This window comes from Cavia porcellus, unplaced genomic scaffold, assembly GCF_034190915.1.
Source record: "Cavia porcellus strain 051 isolate PalLab524CR breed Dunkin Hartley unplaced genomic scaffold, mCavPor4.1 scaffold_6, whole genome shotgun sequence".
Taxonomy (NCBI): domain Eukaryota; kingdom Metazoa; phylum Chordata; class Mammalia; order Rodentia; family Caviidae; genus Cavia; species Cavia porcellus.
Window position 1 is genome coordinate 91,881,452 of NW_026947489.1, and position 19,405 is coordinate 91,900,856.

General features: G+C 59.0%; 1 protein-coding gene across 4 annotated transcripts; it reads right to left on the reverse strand.

Annotated features, from left to right (window-relative positions):
• Positions 1-585: 585 nt before the first annotated feature.
• Positions 586-19,260, reverse strand: Pip4k2b (phosphatidylinositol-5-phosphate 4-kinase type 2 beta). 4 transcript variants are annotated; one of them, XM_063251463.1, is made up of 10 exons: positions 19,214-19,260; positions 9,486-9,583; positions 8,492-8,588; positions 6,848-7,000; positions 6,406-6,552; positions 5,815-5,853; positions 5,370-5,483; positions 4,167-4,422; positions 3,722-3,825; positions 586-3,350 (listed from the first exon to the last, which is right to left on the reverse strand). In XM_063251463.1, exons 2-10 carry the CDS (start codon positions 9,548-9,550, stop codon positions 3,270-3,272), a joined length of 1,056 nt encoding a protein of 351 aa, XP_063107533.1. In that variant the 5' UTR covers positions 9,551-9,583; positions 19,214-19,260; the 3' UTR covers positions 586-3,269. The 4 variants fall into 4 exon arrangements, with proteins under 4 accessions (XP_063107533.1, XP_063107532.1, XP_023419648.1 ...); XM_063251462.1 differs by lacking the exon at positions 19,214-19,260 and adding an exon at positions 18,321-18,618; XM_023563880.2 differs by lacking the exon at positions 19,214-19,260 and adding an exon at positions 17,751-17,771.
• Between the last annotated feature and the right edge of the window lie 145 nt (positions 19,261-19,405).

Genomic DNA, 19,405 nt, shown 5'->3' on the forward strand with positions numbered 1-19,405 from the left:
GGTCACCCTAGAAAGTTCCCAACATCAGCCTGGAGTGTACGCCCTGACTCTGCCTTGTTTTGGGGCCTCCTGTCATGCCTGTAAGCACTCTGTCACTGCAGTCATCCTGGGCAGGTTTCCTAGGCTTCTGTGACCCTCTTGCCTCAGCCTCTAGAGCGCGCCTGCTTCTGTGTGGTGTGGAGTGGCCTTCCCAGCCCTCTACTCTGAGAGTGGGCCTGACCTTGCCTCGGCCTCCTGACTGATGGGGTTACAGGTGTGTGACTGACTCAAGATCCTGGAGAGGCCTGGGGGCCTAATGACGCCGCTGGGCTAGGGCGGCACCCCGAGAAACAGATTTCCATCTGGCTCTGCCTGACAGAGAACGAAGGTGGAGTTCACAGAGGCCCTGTGGTGGTTGTGTCTGGTGCTGGGGTGCCTATTCCTCACCAGTCACCCCCTGGGCTGGGGTGGGGACAGTGGGCAGCTTGGGGCCATGTGCTCCTGCACTCCCTGCACCGGCCCACGCAGCATCTGTACCCCCCATCCAGATGCCACTGCCACCGAAACCTTGGGGGGGGGGCACTGCCAAAGGATCACACAGTGGGGTACACAAAGCTTCTCACGGTTTATTTCCCTCGAGTTGGAGAGGCATCGTAACATGCATGCAGTTTAAAACAGGAACAGGGCCTCGAACTGTTGAGAGCAGACATTAGACGAGCACAGGGGGCTGAAAATTCCTATTGAAAAAGTGGAACTTGCAGTGGGAAACAAGGTGACTTGTGTGGCGAGGGGTGGCCTCTGCCCCCCAGGTGACCGGGAACTGGGTTCACATTCTTTGTTCACAATGACCGGACACCATGCTCAAGGTGCCGAGCAGCTCCGGCTCCCCGAGGCCGTGGCAGGAAGCTTCATCCATAGCCTCTTTCAGTGTCTCAGTGGCCTGAGGAGTGGCCTGAGCCTCCACCCCACAGGGACACCCCTCACACTGTGCAAATGGCTAGCAGACTGGGGGTGCCATCTGGATGCATTTCTCTTGGAGGGTGCTCCCCTACATTCCTGCCTTGGGGGAGCCCCAAGCCAGGACCCAGAGGCTGAGGAGCAGACGAGGGGGCAGGACTGGCTACTGAGAAAGGCCTGGGTCTTGGGGTCGCCTTCCTTGGGGGAGGAGGAAGAGCTGCCCAGTGGGAGGGCGGTGCTACTCAAGACCTGTAACCCTGAGCTAGGTGAGGACAGTGCCGCCAGAAGTGCTGGCCACCTGGCTACCCAGGATGCCGCCCTGGGACACGGAGCACAAGGAAGGAGCCCATGTAGGGACCCACGACTGGGCCATCAGTCAGGGGTCCACTAGGGGCTAGAAACAAGGGTGTCCCAGTATGGACTTTCCAGGACAGGGCATTGGGGACAGGAGGAGCTGTGACTGTGACCTTGTCAGGGGCAAAATGAGAGTCTGGGAGCAGAACCTGCCTTTGTCCCCACCTGGGCCTTGGCCCCCAGCCACCTCCTAATTCCCACACCAGCGCTCCTGGGAGAACCCCAAGTATTCCGAGATGGCCAGGAAGGAACCTGGCAGGATTTGAGGAGAAGAGAGGGAACCAAAAATGTGGGGCTCAGTTCACTTTCAGACTGCAAGCCAAACAGAATGTCTTTATCGTTACAAAACAGAAAAAGAAAACTTGTATAAATCAAGATAAATAGCTTCTGAACATCTGAATGCCGAAAAGAATTAAAGGGCCAGACCCAAGGTTTTGAAAATAGCACAAAGACCTTTAAAAAAAATCTAAAATCTACCAAACCACAGCTCAAATGTCTTGACCCGATCCACAATACTGTCAGAAAAACATAAAGAGCGTTTGGAGCAGGACGCCACCTCTCACAGTGTAAACAATGTACCAGAAAACCAAACAACAGAAACTCCATGTTAAACGAGTTAGATACCTGGTAGTTGCGTAACTGGCAGGACGGGTAACGCCTGGGACACCATATGGCAAAGTGACAGGGTCAGGGCAGCATGGCCGCCAGGGGTCTCAGGCTCCTGAGCATGGGTGCAGGGGCCTGGGCCTGGCACAGAGCAGATCCAGAATTTCACTCCTGATTATGAGGTGGGGAAATCAAGCCCGGACGTGATTCCTCTGTGATTCCTTCCCAAGTCCCGACTTCTCCACGTGCCTCGAGGTTCCAAACGCTCCCAGGGTTGCTGCTCAGAGCCACCTCTGTCCTTCCTGGAGCCAGGCCGAGTAAAGGGGCTCCCCACAGTCCAGTGAGGTCCCCAGCCACCTGAGGGTCAGGCGAGCAGGAGCCCCAGGAAACCTGTTCCTTGCAATGCTCCACAAACCAGCTTTACACCTGAGTCACCTGCCAGTGTCACCCCTCTCAGGCCAAGTCCCCAGCTCTTGGTGGGCACTGGAAAGATGTCTCTTTTCTCAGTGGACCAGCTGCATAAGGGCACAAAGAGCTCTTCCGTGGGGGGCTCCGAGGATGAGAGCCCTGAGAGGGCTGCAGGGGTGGTGCAGCCTGGGGACAGGGGCAGGGCAGGGCCAGCCCCCCCACAGTGGGCCTCCCAAGTGGCCCTCCTGGTCACGTCCTCAAGAAACTCCCAAGCAACCCTAGGCTTGTCCGCTGCACTCCCAGGTGGGGACACATTGCTGTCCTACTTGTCCAGGAGACAAATGGAGACAGGAAAACCGTATCTGATGTGATTAGCTTCTGAGGGGCCGAAGGAACAGCACTGAGCCACCAGGGCCCTATAGCCCAGGGTGCTATCCAGTCCTCTGCAGCCCTGGCAGGCAGGCTCGGGGCCCAGAAGCCTGAGCATGGGTGATGGTCCCCGCCCTGTCAGGACTACCCTGCCCCCCTCGTGATCTCTGCCTCTGAGGAGGGCCAGCCTGGAGGAAGGCGCGGGAGTCACAGGGAATAACCCCCCCCCCCCAGCGCTCTAGCACATCAGGGTCCAGATATGACGGCAGGCAGCAGGGCTGTGGAGGTGGATGGGACCCGGGGGTGACTGTGCCAGAGAGAAGGGGTGGGCCGGCAGGGAATGGGCTGGGTGATGATGACCCCCCATCTTGATCAACCACAAGCCTGGAGCAGCAGCGTTTCAGGATCAAAACCAAATAAACCCACCAGTCACCTCCAGCCCCAAGTGTCTTAAAAGGTGACGTGGTACCAAAATAGGGGGCACGGGTCAGCAGAAGGGAGGGACACAGTGGCATGTACACGCGGCTGTCCCTCCCTGGAGTGCCCCGATGCCCTTGCCCCTCTCTCCTGCCCCGCCTGGCCGAGGTCCGAGGTCACTACGTCAGGATGTTGGACATGAACTCGTTGAAGCGTTTTGAGTACTGCTCAGGGTTCACAGTCGAGATCTCTGCCCCCGCCTGCAAGAGAAGGCGGAGAAGGGTCAGCTCCTGCCCTCATCTGTGGGAGGCTGGGCAGGGAGAAGCCTGACTCTTGGGGGCCTTTGTGGGGTCAGAGCCAGCAGGAAGTGGCCCAAGGGGGTCAGGACTTCTTGCCCACTCCCAAAGCACAGGTCCAGGCCTGCATCCAGGCAGCGGAGAGGCCTCCGTCTCCGGGGAGGACATTGCAAGGGACCGAGCCACAGCGGCTGGTGCAGGTGTAACCAGCTCCTCCTGGCAGCTCAGACAGGGTCGAGAGCTGCCCAGCAGCTGGGGGGCAAAGCTGGGAGAAAACAGGCCGGGTCTCCCCAGCCTGGGGCCGGAGTGGAGGCCATGCCCGGGTGCCCACTCACCCCATGCTTCACCGTCTTGGCGGCATGCGCAGCCTTCTTCTTAGTGTCATAGGGCGTGAGGATGTCTATGATGGCCATGAAGTAGACCTCCTTCTTGGGACTGCCTGGGGAGGAGAGGGCAGTGGGGAAGAGGGGCAGTGGAAGAGCAGAGCCGCCTGCCCCGGGACCCCTCCACAGCGGGTCACACAGGCACCAGGAGGGACCAACCGTCCCTACCAGAAGCTCTCACCCCCTTGTCCCAGGGCCTTCACCCGGAGCTCCAGCCTGGCCCTCCTGCCTCAGCCTCCCAGTGCTGGGAAGGCAGGCATGCACCACCGTGCCTGACCACGCCCTGCCTTGGCTGACTTCGCAGCCACAGTGGATAGGGTCCAGCCGTGCTGTGAGCAGGGCAGACCCAGCCTCCGTGGCACCTGAGGAGGTGGATGGGGTGCAGGGGCCTACTTACTCTCGTGGCTCTTCATGGCATAGACATCCACCGAGGGGTCGAATTCCCCCGGCCCAAAGAAGCGGGGGCAGCTGAGCAAGTTGCCAGGGCTGTCAGGTGGTGTCCCGTACGAGCAGAGCAGGCCACCCGCACCGTCCGTGTCGCACTCCTCATCCTCTGCACGCTCCTCCACCTCTACCTCCTCCTGCTCGGCTCGGTCCACATCATGGATGCCCACCAGCAGGCTGTAGTCCATTATCTTCAGCTGCGCCAGGAACTGTGGTGGGGACAGGTGACCCGAGAGGTTACAGGACACTCAGGGAACATGGACCCGTCTCACCCTGCTGGACGAGACACCGTAGGGAGACCCACCCATGGGGTCCCGCCATGGGGAGGCAGGGGCCAAGGCTACAGGACAGCAGCCCAGAGGGGGCACAATAACTGGGGCCTCCTGGGTTCCAGCACAAAGGCTGGCGTCCTGCCCCATGGAGGAGAGTAGGTTTCCCACTGCAACTCAGAGTCCTCAGCCCATGCAGGGGTTGGGGCAGGCAGTGGAGGCTCCAGCACTAAAACGCAGCAGGGTGGCGCTTCTAGGGTTCTTCCCCCTGGTGGCTGCAACGCAGAAGCCACTAACAGGGTCCCAGGCAGAGTCAGAACAGGCACCTGGGCTTTGTTAGCACCCAAGGTGGGACAGCGAGGGTTAGGAGTTTTTTTTTTGTCTTTTTCCTTTTGATCAGTACCAGGGATCGAACTCACAACTGCCTGCTTGCAAGGCAGGCCCTTATGCTGCTGAGCTAAATCCCCAGCCCCTTTTTGGAGACAGGGTCTCTCTGTGCAGTTCAGGCTGGCCTTGGGCTCACTTTGTAGCCCAGGCTGGTCTCAAACTCACAACGATCCTCCCTGCCTCAGCCTCCTGAATGCTGGGATGGCAGACATGTGCCACCATGTCCGCTTTTGCTTTTTTGGTGGCCCCATCTGTGCTGAACAGGGTTTCAGGGGACTCAGAGAGAAGGTGGGGCTGGCGCTGGGGCTCAGAGGTGGGCACTGTTTCAGTCCTGGCTCCACTGAAAAAGCAGAGACAGGAAAAGGGCAGCAGAAGGCAAGCAGGGCCCAGCTGAGGCATCTTGAGCCTGAGATGCCCCCACAGGGACCCCGCTGCCCACAGGTAGGCTGCTAGGAAGGAGGGGCTCAGATGGCGGGGGAGAAGCACTGGGTGCTACGCACCTCCACATCCCGCTTCAGCTTCTCCAGGAAGTTCTTCTTGCTCTCCTCACCCACGTGCAGCTTCTGGCCCTCGTTGAGGAAGTCGTTGTCTTTGAACGTGGGCAAGTCCTTGGCCTGGGAGAGAGACGGCGGTGTCAGGGTGGACAGGACAGGCCCCTGTTCCCCAGGGACCACGGACAGCAAAGGGGTGGCAGGAGGCACCCTGCCAGCCCATGAGGGTCCTCTCCGTGGTGCCTGCCTCCATCGGAGCTCAGAAAGCCCCTGCCTCACCCAACTGGGACAGGGTGGGTCGAAGCTGGCAAGGGCAGGAGTTGAGATGGGGACCTGCGCCTGGGCCAAGGGCGACAGCTACATGACTGGAGCTGGGCGGGGGCTGCCGAGGGGAGGGCAGCGGAAGCTCCTAACCTGAGCGGAGGGGCCGCCCCCACACTCCACACTCGCGTACCTTTTCCTTGTCACTCGCTTCTCTGGCGACAGTAGAGCCCTGCAAGGGCAAGAGCCATCAGAGGACGCTGTCCACCCCCATGCAGCCCCTCACAGCACTGACCGCCCAGGGAACTCAGCCAGTGCCCGAGACAGAATGTGCCTGAGGCAGGCTGCAGCCCGCCCTTGCCCAGGGACCCTCCTTCCTTCCTTCTTTTTTTGTGGCTTTTTGCGACAGGGCCTCACTGTGGGCTGTGGTGATCCTTCTGCCTCAGCCTCCTGAGTGCTGGGCCTGTAGGACGCCCCTTTGGGGACCTTCCTTTTAGCAAGGATGCAGACAGGAAGCAGGGTGTAAACAGCATGGCTCCAGAGACCTGGCAGGGCCCCAGGCCGCCTGTCCCTGTCCCACTGCCCAGGAGTGCACGCCTGCAGGCAGGGTCAAGGTGTGTGGACTGTCACCTACGGAGGGGACACTTGGGGCTTTGAATATCTCCACTCACCACTGCCTAGACTTCAAGCAGCTTCTGGTCCCCATGCCATCAGCATGTTGACCCTGAGGTCACCTGTCCACACCAACACAGGTCCTGCTGCCCCAGCAGGGGCCAGCCTTTACCTTGAGGTCGTACTTGCGGTGCACAGTGAGCCGGTGGCTGAACACATTCCTGGTGACCACCATGTAGGTCTCCACGCCATCCACCGTCAGGCGGTACATGCCCAGGAACTGAGGCAGCAGCGTGTTCCCGTGACACTCCACAATAAACTGCAGGAAGGCGGAGGGAAAGCCTGGGGCTCGTGTACTGGAGTGTGCCCGGCCCAGGATGGCACTGTCGGGCCGGGAGCGCCAGGGCTTCCATGGTGGGGAGGGGAGTGAGCCAGCTCACAGGGTCCCCAGGCTGCACTGGACAGCTGCTGCCCTGGACCCCCGCCCCTGACCCTACTCAGGGGACAGTCCAGCCCCACACCCGTGATCCCGCAGTCTCCTCGCTCTGATGGAAGCAGCCAGCCCTCCCTGTATATGCAGGCAGCCCGTGGTCACTGTGGGTCACTGGCTGTACCTGGTGGTATTTCTTTAGGATGCTGTGCATCTCGGCCACATCCTCACTGGACACAGTCTTGATGACGAAGCGCCGGTCATAGGTGGTGAGGAATCTCGTGCCGCAGCGGCCCTGGCTGTCGCTGTTGATGGGGGCGCTGCGTGTTACCGAGTTCTGTGGAGCAAACGACATGTGTCTTCCTGGGGAGACCTGCTGCCCCAGCCTCTGGTGTGCATGGCTCTCTCTGAAGGCCTGTCCAGGGAACCCGAGTGGAGCCTAAACCGTCCAGATCCCAGACAGTACAGAGTGGGCTTGCCTAGACGCTCCCTTGCTGTGACCCCAGTGCACCCCGGAACTATGGCAGCCTCAGCTGTGGAGAGCTGGGTTCCACACCTGGTCTCACGGCCTGGGTCCTCCCAGACCCTGGGAGCAGCCACTTCTCTGCCCACAGGGTCCCTGCCTACAGCACAGCAGGGCAGAGTGTCAGGGTGACACAGGCCATGCTCAGAGCAAGAGGACACAATCTCACTGTCCCCGAGTGGCCAGACACTGGAAAACCTCCCACAGAAGGGGTGCCCCTTGCCTCCACCCACGGCCCCCCACACCCTGCTGTCCCCACTCCCCTCAAGCGGGTGCTGAAGGGGAAGTGGCCCAGGGCAAGTATTCACCGGGGAACCTCTAGGAGACCTGGCTGCCCCCAGCCCAACTGTCCCGCGTCGCATGGATCTTCTCACAGAAATGCCAGGCCTCTCCTCATCGCTGAGGATCCTAGTCTCATTTCCGTAAGCTCGGCTCTCATGGTGACTCGAGTCTGGCCTTCTGGCCTGCTGGCCAGGACCCCGAGAGCCTTCTGCCTCACCTTCTTGAGTGTGACAATTATAGGCAGGTGCTCTAGCTCCCAGCCTAGGGCTCCCCTCTCTGTGAAAGGACAGCGTGACCTCTGGGGGAAGCTAAGCCTGAAGGCATGAGGGGCTCTGGGCTGCCCTTGACAAAGAAGCACCCCTCAAAAGCAGTGTCCTCCACGCAGAGATGCTATGCGGGTAGTCAGGTGCCCTGGCTCCCTGCCGTCCCTCCTTGTGCACATCAGAACCGTTGTCAGACTCAAAGTTACTGATGGCCCACACAGGACGCCAGGTCTCCTCTCTGAGCACCGGCCTCACTGCCCTCACTTCCGGTATGGGCTCCTGACACTGGTGACCCTGGCAATATTGGGGAGCCTCTGACTCCACTCAGGGCTCCAGCACCCCTCCTTTCACCCCTCGCCCTGCTGGTCAGGGCACTTGTGTCCCGCACAGCCCCCACTGAGGACCACGATGAGGACCCCAGCTCCGCCACCCGGCCCCAGCCTACACCAGGAAGAAGCCCGGGAGGACAGAGGTGCAGACTCCGGCCCACCCAGTGTCCCTGCTGCCAGGATGTGCTCCTGCCCATTTCCTGATGGCCTGCACACGGTCACCCCTGCAGAGGACAGCTGCCCTGCTGTGTTGCCCCATCCACCAGCAGGATGGGGACAGGTTGAAGGCAACACTCACATGCAGTGAGAAGTGACACCGCCCTCAAAGTCTTCCTTATTTGCTCTCAGAGGCCAAATTCTGGGGACTCACTGAGGAGGGGCTGGCGTGACAGGGCGGGCAGCCACACCTCCTCCTGGCTCGGGCTCCCTACCTGGTAATCCTGGTCATCGATGGCGAAGCGCTCCCGGAGGTTGCGAAACACCATGGGACAGTACTCCTTGAACTTGAAGCGGCTGGGGAGGTTCTCCCTGGGGGCAGCAGACAGGAGGCTGGGGCCTGGCCAGCAGCTACCCCCTGGGAGTCCACCTGCTCCTCCCTGGCTTTTCCTCTTGTGTGCACTGGGCCAGTTCCAGACCACTGAGCAGCCTTGTCAGTGAAATGGCCCAGGGTGGCCCTCAGCACTCGGGCCTGGCCCTCCTGCCTCAGCCTCCTCCAGGCTGGGCACACGTGTGTATCGTTGTGCCTGGCTCCGGTTCCCCATGTCTACAGCCAAGCCGTGAAGGCTGAGCTCCACCAGAGGCCGGGCCCTGCAGAGAGGAGGTGTAGCGCCCACGGGGAGAGCCTGGCCTCTGCCTGGGTCCAGGGCTGCCTCTCCTCCTTAGATAGCCCCTTAGCAGTGGCAGCTGCGGAGACAGGGCTTTCAGATGTTACTCTGATGGCAGTGGCTGAGGGCACGTTCTCAGGCTTTCTGCTTTGTTTCTGCTGTTTTGAGACAGGGTCTCGCTGTGCAGCCCAGGCTGGCCTGCAACCGTGGCGCTCTTCCCACCTCGGCTAGGCTTGCAGGCATCAACACCCCGAGTGGGCTGGAAGGTGAACGGACGATGGGGGCTGCAGGACACGATGGGGGGGGCACCCCTGAGCACCAGGCTCAGCCTGCTGCAAAGCAGAGCACTGGGCCACTCCAAGGCAAGAGTACCCTGCTGCTTCCCGAGGCAGCCCAAGTCCAGTCACTGGCCCAGCCACGTATGCATGGCCCCAAAGGACACTGCGGGCAGCTGATGGGAGGTGACGACAAGAAAATGTGGGGACAGGCACAGAATAAACACGCCTCCCAATCTGGCTGTCAGCCCTGCATGCCAGGTGTCACCGTCCCACCCTGCCAGCCGGGTTGGCCCACAGCTGAGCCCACGTGGGCGGCCGCTTACTTATTGAAGAGATGATTGTCCACCTTGATCTTGCTGTAGGCTTTGAAGTCATCTGGCATGAGCATGACAGGGACAGGGACATTGCTCAGCTCATTGATCTGCAAAGCAAGGGGACGGGGAGGCTGGCAGCCAGAACAGTGTCCTGCAACGCACCCGTAGGCTGTCAGTCACTAATTCCAAAGCCCTGGCTGGCTACTGCTGCCCTGGGAATGGGTCCCCAGATGTGTCCCTTTGCCTTCTCTGTAAAGGTGTCTCCAAAGACACCTCCTCCAGAGACAGTGGGCACTCTCCCTCCCCGGAGACTTTCCTGTGCCATCTCAGGCTGGCCCTCGACTCCCCACAGCTTCCCACCCATGTCTCCCAGCAGACTCCAGCTGACCTGTGCACCCTGCAGAGCCCGGCACCATGGGCACACAGGGCCAGCACTCAATAAATATCCATCACTGCAGTCAGAGATGGGTCACTGACCCACTGCCCTCCCACCTAGCTGCCCATTTACGGTCCCACAGGAAATCAGCTGGAGGCTGGGAAAAGCAGCAGGGGAAGCGGCAGCTCCCAGGTAATGGATCTCGGAAAAGGCAAGCAGACAGACGCCAGCCAGCCCTGCTAGCCAGTCCCGGCTCACTGGGGCCACTGACATCAAAGGGGTCGAGACATAAAAGTGGGGGACATTTGCCTTCTCCAGGTCTCACCCCAGTGGAACTGGCTCCCTGCTAGGATGGGAGGCCACTCTCCCTATCCCCATTTAGCCAATTAGCAGTCTAATTAGTCCCAGTTGTCTCCCCTAGCAGCCCAGGGTTTGACATTTGACCTGGGCTGGGCCGCCACTAATGCACACAGGAATCCAGGAAACTCTGTCCTGGTTAATGGGGCAGCTCCGGATGCTGGGCTGGCAAACTGGGTTACTGAAGCAGCTTGTGTGGTGTGCGGGGAGCAGCCTGCAGCCAGGAGGCCTCCTCCCCAGGGCACATGGGAAACCGCATTTAACCTGTGCCCCTTTCAGGTCCCAATCCTTTTTATTTCAGAAAGGTAAAGTGGAGGAAGTCATGATCACTCAGGACAGGATGAGAGCCACCACAGGGCACTGGGAGAGCCGGGTCCACTGGTCAGGACCCAGGTGGGGAGTGCACAGGCTGTGGGGAAGGGGAGGGTGGGCAGAGACTCGGGTGCAGCCTGCACGATCATCTCTGCACAAGTCTAGAAGGGGGACCCAGAGAGGAATCACAGAGGGGGCCACCAGCGAGACTGGGGTGCAGGGTTGGAGGGGCTCTGAGTTGGCAACAGGGGTGTTTGACCTGTGTGGGGTGCCAGTGAAGTGGGTAACGTACAGATGTCGGACCATGGTCTTGTATGTGTGTGGGGTCATTTTTTGGTGATATAGAGACGGAACCCAGGGCCCCCACACTGAGCTATATCTCCAGCCCTCTTTAAACAAGTCCTTCATTTTGAGATGGTCTTGCTGAGTGGCCCAAAGTCTATTCAAATTTGAGACCCTCCTGCCTTGGCCTCCCAGGGTACTGGGATCATGGGCGTGCACCCCAGTGCCTCAAAAAATCTGTGCATTGCACTGCTCATAAAGTCAATCTGTGCCCACAGGAGCTTACTCTGCTCCCCTGTTCTGCAGCCAAGCCGTGACAGTGACCGATCCTGCTTCCTGCCATCTTGAGCTGGGTTCTGAGGGCTAATGGGAAACGGGACAAGAGACCCGGGGCACTTTCCCCGGCTCAGCTCGTGCGCTGGAAAGAACACAGTCTGGGCTCACAGGACCACAGTGGTACCGAGTGAGCTGAGGCAGCCCAAACTCCTCAGTGCCCAGACCCAATAAACACACCCTGGTGGGAGGCCTCGGCTCCAGGAAGCAGCGTGAGCTGGTCCGACAGGAGGTGGCCCGTGGTGAACGCGATTCACAGGGCTGTACACCACTGGCTCACAGCCCTAACTTCCCCTTTGTACCTTTTCCTTTCCCGTCAGTAACAGGACCAAATCCACAGCCTTGCTCTACCACTGAGTCACAGGCCCAGCCGTTTTTACATTTTATTTCGAGGCTGAGTCTCCCTAAATTGCCTAGGCAGGGCTCAAACTTAAGATCCTCCTGCCTCAGCCTCCCCAGTGCTGGGATTACAGTCGTGCGCCACTGAGCCCGGTTTATTTCTATGCTCAGTCACACAACCTGGTGACAGGACATTTTTTAGCCCAGGTAGCATAAGAACAACCTGGAAGATGGGGAACGAGCCGTGCATCTCAACCCCGAGGACTCACACTCGGGTTCAGCTCTAACTTTAACCCCTTTTTTTAGTTATGCTACACTTTTTTATTCCCAGCAGAGCCGGATTCTACTTCGGCTGAACAGTATTTACGAAGACAGCAACTCGGTGCTTTCTTCTGTGTCTCCACCTGGGGCGCCTGGGGAAGCGCTGCCCACACACAGGGAGACCCAGGCCTTTAAGGAGATGAGAGGAAGCCACAGTGGCTCAGCCACCAGCGTCCTGCAGGGGGCAGTCTGCAGCAAGATCCTCCAACTTTCCTGCCTCAGGATAGGCTACTCCTCCTCTGAAGCCTGGGGGAAGGATTTAACTCCGCAGCCCAGCAGCCAAAGCCTCTCCTGCTCTGGCCTAGCCTCCCAACAGCCTTGATTTATGATCTGCCAGAGCCAGGTCAGGAGGTGGACAGGAAAGCACAAAGACACAGCCTCTATGTGGGCTGGAGGACAGACAGCCAGTAACTAATATTCGAGGAATGCTATACCTGCATTAGGTACAGAGGGAGATGAGAAACATTAAGAAATGCTTGATTCCAGCCTGGCATTCTGCCTCGTGCCTGTACTTCCAGCCAGAGGGAGGCTGAGGCAGGAGGACTTCAAGTTCAAGCCCTACCAGGGCATTTCAGGGAGACCCTGTCTTGAAATACAAATAAATACACAAAAGAGGCTGAGGACAAGTAATGAAAAGATGAACGCTGGGAGGGAAAGAAATGACTGATTCCCGTGGGCCGTAGGCAGTAGTATAGAGCATGCCTACACGCATGAGGCCCTGGGCTCCATCCCCACCGATGCAAAGCAAAACACAGCACAAGGTACAATGGACTCTTCCCGGGAGTGGGAGATGGGTCGCCACTAGAAGCTGCAAGGTCTGGGACATGGCGCTCCAAGGAAGAGAGATGGGGAAAGCCAGGCCACAAGGCAGCCGGACCACGCAGGGCTGTGACATCCAGGTTGGGTGGGTCACAGTCGCAGGGGTCACACAGCACGGGTGCAGCAGAGAAAGGACAGTGACAGTGACCGGGCGACACAGTACATGGATAACAAGCCACAGCTGCCTTACTGAGCAGACACGCGTCGTGCACGTGTCTGGGTTCGGGGTGCAGAGGGGCCCTAGCAAGCCCCCCTCATCTGCCTTCGCCGAGAGCTTCAGAGGAGAAGCTGGGAGCCTCATGGTGGCCAGGCAGCCAGTGGGGCCTCTCAACCAGGCTGCCCATCCCTGCAGCCTGGGCAGGGTTTTCATTCTCACCTCTACTCTAATCACAGCAGGGAAAGCTGCACCGGAAAACAAAATTAAACAAGAAAACAACTGCCCCAAGCACCCTAATTACTTGTGCTGGAGATGGCCCCAGACAACCACTAACCACTGAGTGACACCCCAGGGTATGAACTGGGCAGGGCGGGGCTCCATGAGGGTTTGTCTGTTGCTGAGGAACTGAAACCTGGGACAAGTCCCCTAGGGTTTAGTCCTGCAATGGCAATGGGTGAAGGACTAGAGATGGGAAGGAGGCTGCGATCCCAACTTGGGGGTGATCACAACAGGCCAGACAGAGGCTTTGGGCCATGGGTCATGGCTGCCTCCTCAGGAATTGCATTCCTGCAGGCTGTGTCCCCAGAGGGCAGGCGGCCTGGGGCACCTTCCTGACCTCAGAGAGTGCTGGAGGGCACAGCAAGGCTGCTGGGCTTGGCCTGAACCAGTGCAGAAGCATGGAGCGAAGGCTGGGGCTCCCAGAGGCTGCGCCCTCGCACACCAGGGAGAGAAGGGACCCCTCACCAGAAGCTGGGGGGCATACAGCGGTAGGAGTCACACTCTGGCCTTCTCCTCCCAAGCATGAGAACCGGCCATTCTTCCTTCAGGGAACTTCTGGTCCCCGGGACCCCACTTCCCCATGCTGCAGCACAGGAATCCGCGGCAAAAGAACCAGGGAGGAGGGGACACGGCCAGCCCTGCAGGTCTGGGACATGTCCGACTCCATCCCGGCTCGCACAACGCAGCTCCTCTGCGGCCCCACCACAGCGAGCCCCAAGGGCCCCGCAGACCCAGGTTCCAGGGCCAGGGGGCACAAAGTGCTAGGGTGGAGGTTTCTCCTCCTCTCCACCTCTCGGCTTCCCCCACTCCTGCTCGAGGCACCAGCACCTCTGCACAGCCGTAAGGCCAGAGCACGACGGGTCATGCTAAGGCCTGGCCAGAGCAGGAACTGACTGAAGGTTTCTAAAGCAGCACAGGGAGGTACAGAGGGTTCTGGATCTGCACCAGGCAGAGAAAGTGTGGAAAGCATGGGGGAACAGGAGGGGAACTAAGACTGAAGGATGAATCCGGCCCACACTCTTGACACAGACAGACTCAAAGCCAACTATGGAGCCAGGAGTAGGAGGGAAAGCAACCTCAACCACCGACAGATCAGTGAAGAAAAAGGGAAATGTGTGCGATGGGATACTAGTCAGCCTTCAAAAAGGGAACTGAAATACACTGCAGTACCTCAGTTCATGATCATGTCTGTCTGCAAACAATTCGGTTCACCAGCGAAAGCATTTGATGAAATTTTGCTTCCACTTGCAAACTTGGCATCAGCTCACCAGTCATCTCCCCCACACAAACATAAACAGAGCCATCTTCCCCTAAATTGTTCAGTTCATAAACCAAGGTGCCACTGTACAACATAGCTGGCCGCAGGGGAGAAGACCTGTTACCTCCGCATTCAGGAGGTTGAGGCAGGAGGATTGCCAAGAGCTGGAGGCCAGTCTAGGCTACACAGTGAGACCCTGTTTCAAAAAACAAAAACAAAACAAACAAAAGAACCCAGAGGACCTAATGCTAAGAAGGCCTGTCACAGAAAGACAAGTGCCGTGTGTCCTCCTTACTGAGGGCTCCGAGGTCATCAAACTCGTGGAAAGGCTGCTGCCGTTGGCTGAGTGAAAACACAAGTGTGGCACTCGTGCAGTGGGTGTCAAGCTTCCATGATTGAGCTCAGAAGCCCCTGCACACTCAGCAGTACTGACCGCAAGGGGTCGTTCCCGTATTCTGCTCCCAGGAAAACTCTTCTCTCACTTATTTCTGCTGATCTGGGGACCTTGTGCTCGCCAAGCAAGTGCTATAACCCAGCTCACCCCTACTTAGGATGGTGGTGGCTGTCATTATTGTCGTGGCCAACGCCCACCATGATGCCTAGGCTTACCTCCAACTCCTGCACCCACCTGACCCTCCTAGCATCCCGAGGAGAGCAGACCCCAGGTAAACATCTTGGTGCCCAGCTTAGTGCTAAAAAAAAAAAAAAAACTAAAAAAAAACTATAAAACACTTAGAAGAAAATACAGAAATAAATACTCAAAATTTGAGTATGAGAAAGCCTAAGATACACACCAAAAACACAAACAAGAAAGAAAAAGAGACAAATTGGGCTTTTTCAAAATAAACACTTCAGGAAAGGCATGATGGCATACACCAGTAATCCCAGCACTTGGAAGGCTGAGGCAGGAAAATTACTATGAGTTCAAGGCCAGTGTGGGCTATGTAAGTGAGTTCAAGGCCTGTATAGGGCTGGGGGTTAGCTCCGAGGCACAAGCTCCTGCCTAGCAAGCGTGAGATCGTGAGTTCGATCCCCAGTACAAAAGAAAAGGCCAGACTGCACTGTGCACTATGCAGTAAGATCCTATCTCAGAAAAAAAAATAAACATTTAACCTTCCAAAGATACAAAAGGAACATAAAAAGACAACCCAATGGAAAGAATAAAATATATGCAAATTATCTACCCAATAATGGGTTTCTATCTAGAAGATATAAAGAACACAAACTCAGTTACAGACGACCCCGATCGCTAAGTGGGTGCACAAAGGCACAGCAGCCAGGGGACATATGGAAGGCTACGAAGCAGATGCAGATGGCAGTGATGGGCATGCTGCCCTGGCAGGCAGGGGAAAGTTCTGCTGCCACTGCGCCCTCCATCCGCTCACCTGGCTGACGCCAGCCACCAAGAGCATCAGGCAGGTCCTCGCTCCAGCTTCTGCGCCCCTGTCCAGGGCACCCCGCCCTGAATTTCAGACCCTCTGACATCTTTCAGTCTGGCTTTCTCGTTACTGTCCTCTTGCCTCTGCCACCCCGGGTCCTCTGTGCTCCCCCAGCATCCAGGGCTCCTCACACACCACAGGGCCAAAGCCCTGTTGTCTCACCCAGAAGTGGGAAGCGGCTGACTCTGTTCTAAAGACCAGCTTGAGGGGCTGGGGATTTAGCTCAGCAGCATAAGGGCCTGCCTTGCAAGCAGGCAGTCGTGAGTTCGATCCCTGGTACCAATATAAAACAAAAAAGACAAAAAAAAAAAAAGACCAGCTTGGCCAGCCACAGTGGCTGGTGCATACTAACATCCCAGCACTGGGAGGCTGAGGCAGGGGGGTCACCACAAGCTCAAGGCCAGCCTGGGCTGCACAGCAAGACCTTGTCTCAAAACAAAAACAAAACAAAACAAAAAGACCATCGCCCTTCATGCCACAGGCTGATACACCTGGAGGCTTACAGGGATGAAAAACTAAAGACTCAAAGTCAATGAGTATCTGAAACCTGAGCGGGCAAAAGGGGTGACAGCAGGAAAGAAGCAGAATGCCACGGAAAGGTGGACGATCACCAGGAGCCCTGGACAAGGTGGTCATCTAGGCCCATGTCTAGATGCGGCTCTTGCCGCATCAGAGAGAGGCAGTAAAAGCCAGGACCAACAGCCCCAAGGAACCCCTGTGCAGGGCATGGCCCTCTGCGTGCCCCCAGTCCTGAGGACATCAATGCCTTTCCACCCAGCCCCGCACCAATCACTAACAGGAATTTCCGGTGGATCCCACAGCTGGGAGGAAGACCCAGCACCTCGGCTGCCCAGGCCAGTGAGCATGGCCATACCCTGAGCACGTGTCAAGGCTCTGGAGAGAGCCCAGTTCCCAGGGGCCCTGGGACATGGCTTAAAGTGGGGGGGAAGGAACAGGTGGCAAATGGGACACTGGCCACATGGTCCCAGCAGTGGCTAGCACAGTTCCAAAGGCTGGACAGTGAGCACAGGCCAGCGGCTCCCACACCTAGGGCTCGGGCGGGAGAGCAGGACCCAGGTCCCTGCAGTCAGCCACAACACTCCTCACCCCGGTTACCACCAGCTCCCGCAGACAGGGCGCTTTCTAGTGAAAAGCAGGAAGTAGAACAAAATCAAGGATTGGCTTCTAGAAAAGGACATGGAGTTCATATTTTGATGACCCAGTTTCCCTAGGAATACGGTCAGATGACCTCGGAGGCTGCAGGCAGCCAGAGAAACAAACTGCCGGACAGCTGGCCCAAAGCGGCTTCCAGAGGGCCAAGCCTTACACTGAGGTACCCCCTCCCCACCCTCTGGGACCCTCATTAACCACAATGATGATGCAAAACAGAGACCTGCCCAAGACCAAGGGACGCACAGAAACCCCATCTACACGGCACTCTGCTGTGCCCGATGGGAAGATCCAGTACCCTGGCTGGGATGACGGTTCAGCAGTCTCCAGCCAGAGGAGCCTGGCTCTCCTGCCAGAGCACAGCACTCTGCTGGCCCTGGGCCCCTTGCTTCACCCTTCAGTCTGCAGAGCCAGGGAGCTGGGCGGGATGGTGTGCACCTGTCATTCCAGCATGTGGGAAGCTGAGCAGGAGAATCCTGACAACTTTGACCTCAAGGCCAGCCCAAACTACAAACAAGACCCTGTCTCACAACAAACTAACAGAAGAGCAGGAGGCCTGAAGAACAGGAAACCCAGCACTTCATCTTCCTCCCTCGGAACTTCCAGTTGGTCCTGCTCAGCCCCAAGGAGGGACACACAAAGAGAAGCTCGGAAGACAGGAGGAAACAGCTGCGCCAGGCAGAAGACAGACCCTAACCAAGGGCCTATAAACCGACTCCCCGGCTCCAAACACTGGGCAGCCTCCAACTTCCTGCAGGAAGCTGCTAAACACTCTCAAAGCATGTGGGACCCAGAGTACCACTCATCTAGGACAACTATCCCTGACCCCAACCTTGGAAGCCACAGGACAGATGGGAGTCCACGCCTCTGAGTTCCTCAGACGGTGAGGGTCTCTTCCCCCTTACCCAGCAGTCTGATTGCAGCCAGGCTGTGCCTCTCTACTTGCTATAGCTCGATCAAGAAGAAAATAAAAAGGAACCGGGAAAGGATCTCCACCCGTGAGGGGGGAGGAAAGCCTGAGGGTGGGAACGGGACCGCCGCGCCAGCCAATCGACCACAGACACGGGGACAGACAGCCAGGCCTGTGCCACTTGCTGTCAACCGGACAATGATCGGCAGCCGGCTGGAGGGGCCCCGGGTAACGCACAAGCAACAGCGGGGTCACACAGTGCGATCCCGGCACCCAGGCCTTCCCTTCGCGGCCAGGATGCGCAAGACGGGCGCGGACCGCAAGGCGGGAGGCAGGAAGGCGGCGGCGCGTGAGGGATACCAGGCCTCGCGGGGCGCGGGGAGCAGCGGACCGCACGCGTGCACGGGTGGGCGGGCGGGCGGCAGGCTGCGATGGGGTGCAGGGCGCGGGCCGGGACGCGGTGGGCGTGGGATACGCGGGGGGTGCTGTTACCGTGTGGTTCACCCCCCACATCAGCACGCTGAGGATCGGCTCGCTGGCACGGAACAGCTTCACTTTCTGGCACACGAAATGCTTCTTCTTGGTCTTGGTCTTGCTGGCGCTGAGCGGCGCCACCGCCACCGCCGTGGTGCTGGTGCAGTTGGACGACATGCCCGGGGCGGCGGCGACGGCGGCGGCGGCGGCAGCAGCGGCGAGAGGGGGCGGCGGCGACAGCGCCCAAGCCAGCGGCCCCAGGCCTCCCCGGACCCAATCCCACCCGCGGCCTCACCGAGTCATGGTCGCGCCCGTCCCGTTACCTCCCCCCACCCTGCGTAGTGGTTCCGCCCGCCCGCGCCCCGCCCCCTGCCGGCCTCGCCCCGCCCCACCCCGCGCGCCCCGCCCCGCGCACCCCGCCCACCGGCCCCGGGCTCCCCGCTCAAGTGGTATAGCCCGCACGCCTCGCACGCGGGCCTGACAGAAGCCGAACTGGCCTCTGCGCGCTTCAAAGCGCCGTTCCGCCGCGGGGAGGCCAGGGAGGGGCGGGCAGGCTCGCACGTGCGGCGGCAGGGGCTCCCCGGCCGGCCCGGCCCCCCGAGCCCAATTTGGGCGCTTTCCCTCAAGCTGAGATGCCAAGATGGCGGCGGTGGCGCCACAGCTCCAGAAGGGGGCGGAGGGTGGGTCGTACCATCCCCACCCTGAAGGAGAGAGGGGGAACACGGGCGAGGGGGAAAGGAAGTCTGGCCTGCCGAAACGGGGAACGCCCCCTCGCTCCATCCTAGCGTGGGCCCACCCACTCCTCCCCACTGGGGGCGCGCGGCGCTGCGGGCCACGCCTCTTTCTTCCTGAGCCAATGAGAGGCCGACCGGGAGCCCTGGGTTTTATGAATGGGCTCTGAGCCCACCCACCTGCTCCCGGGCCTCGGCCCGCAAGGGTCAAGGGAAGAGGCCGCTGGAGCCCAGGGACACCGTCTGACCACCATCTCCTCTGCTGGCTGGCTGTGCGGATCCGAGCAGCCTGCCCACACACGGTTACATAATTCCTCCCCGACTCAGGATCTCCCTGTATTCAACACAAGTCACAGGTCTATGCAAACTGCA

Excerpts from the sequence above, each read along its gene's own strand:
- Pip4k2b (XM_063251462.1), bottom strand. The coding sequence starts at position 18,479 with ATGTCGTCCAACTGCACCAGCACCACGGCGGTGGCGGTGGCGCCGCTC. Across the intron at positions 8,589-9,485 it reads GACAATCATCTCTTCAATAA|GGAGAACCTCCCCAGCCGCT; the intron begins GTAAGCGGCCGC and ends TGCTGCCCCCAG. Across the intron at positions 5,484-5,814 it reads AAGCGAGTGACAAGGAAAAG|GCCAAGGACTTGCCCACGTT; the intron begins GTACGCGAGTGT and ends TCTCTCTCCCAG.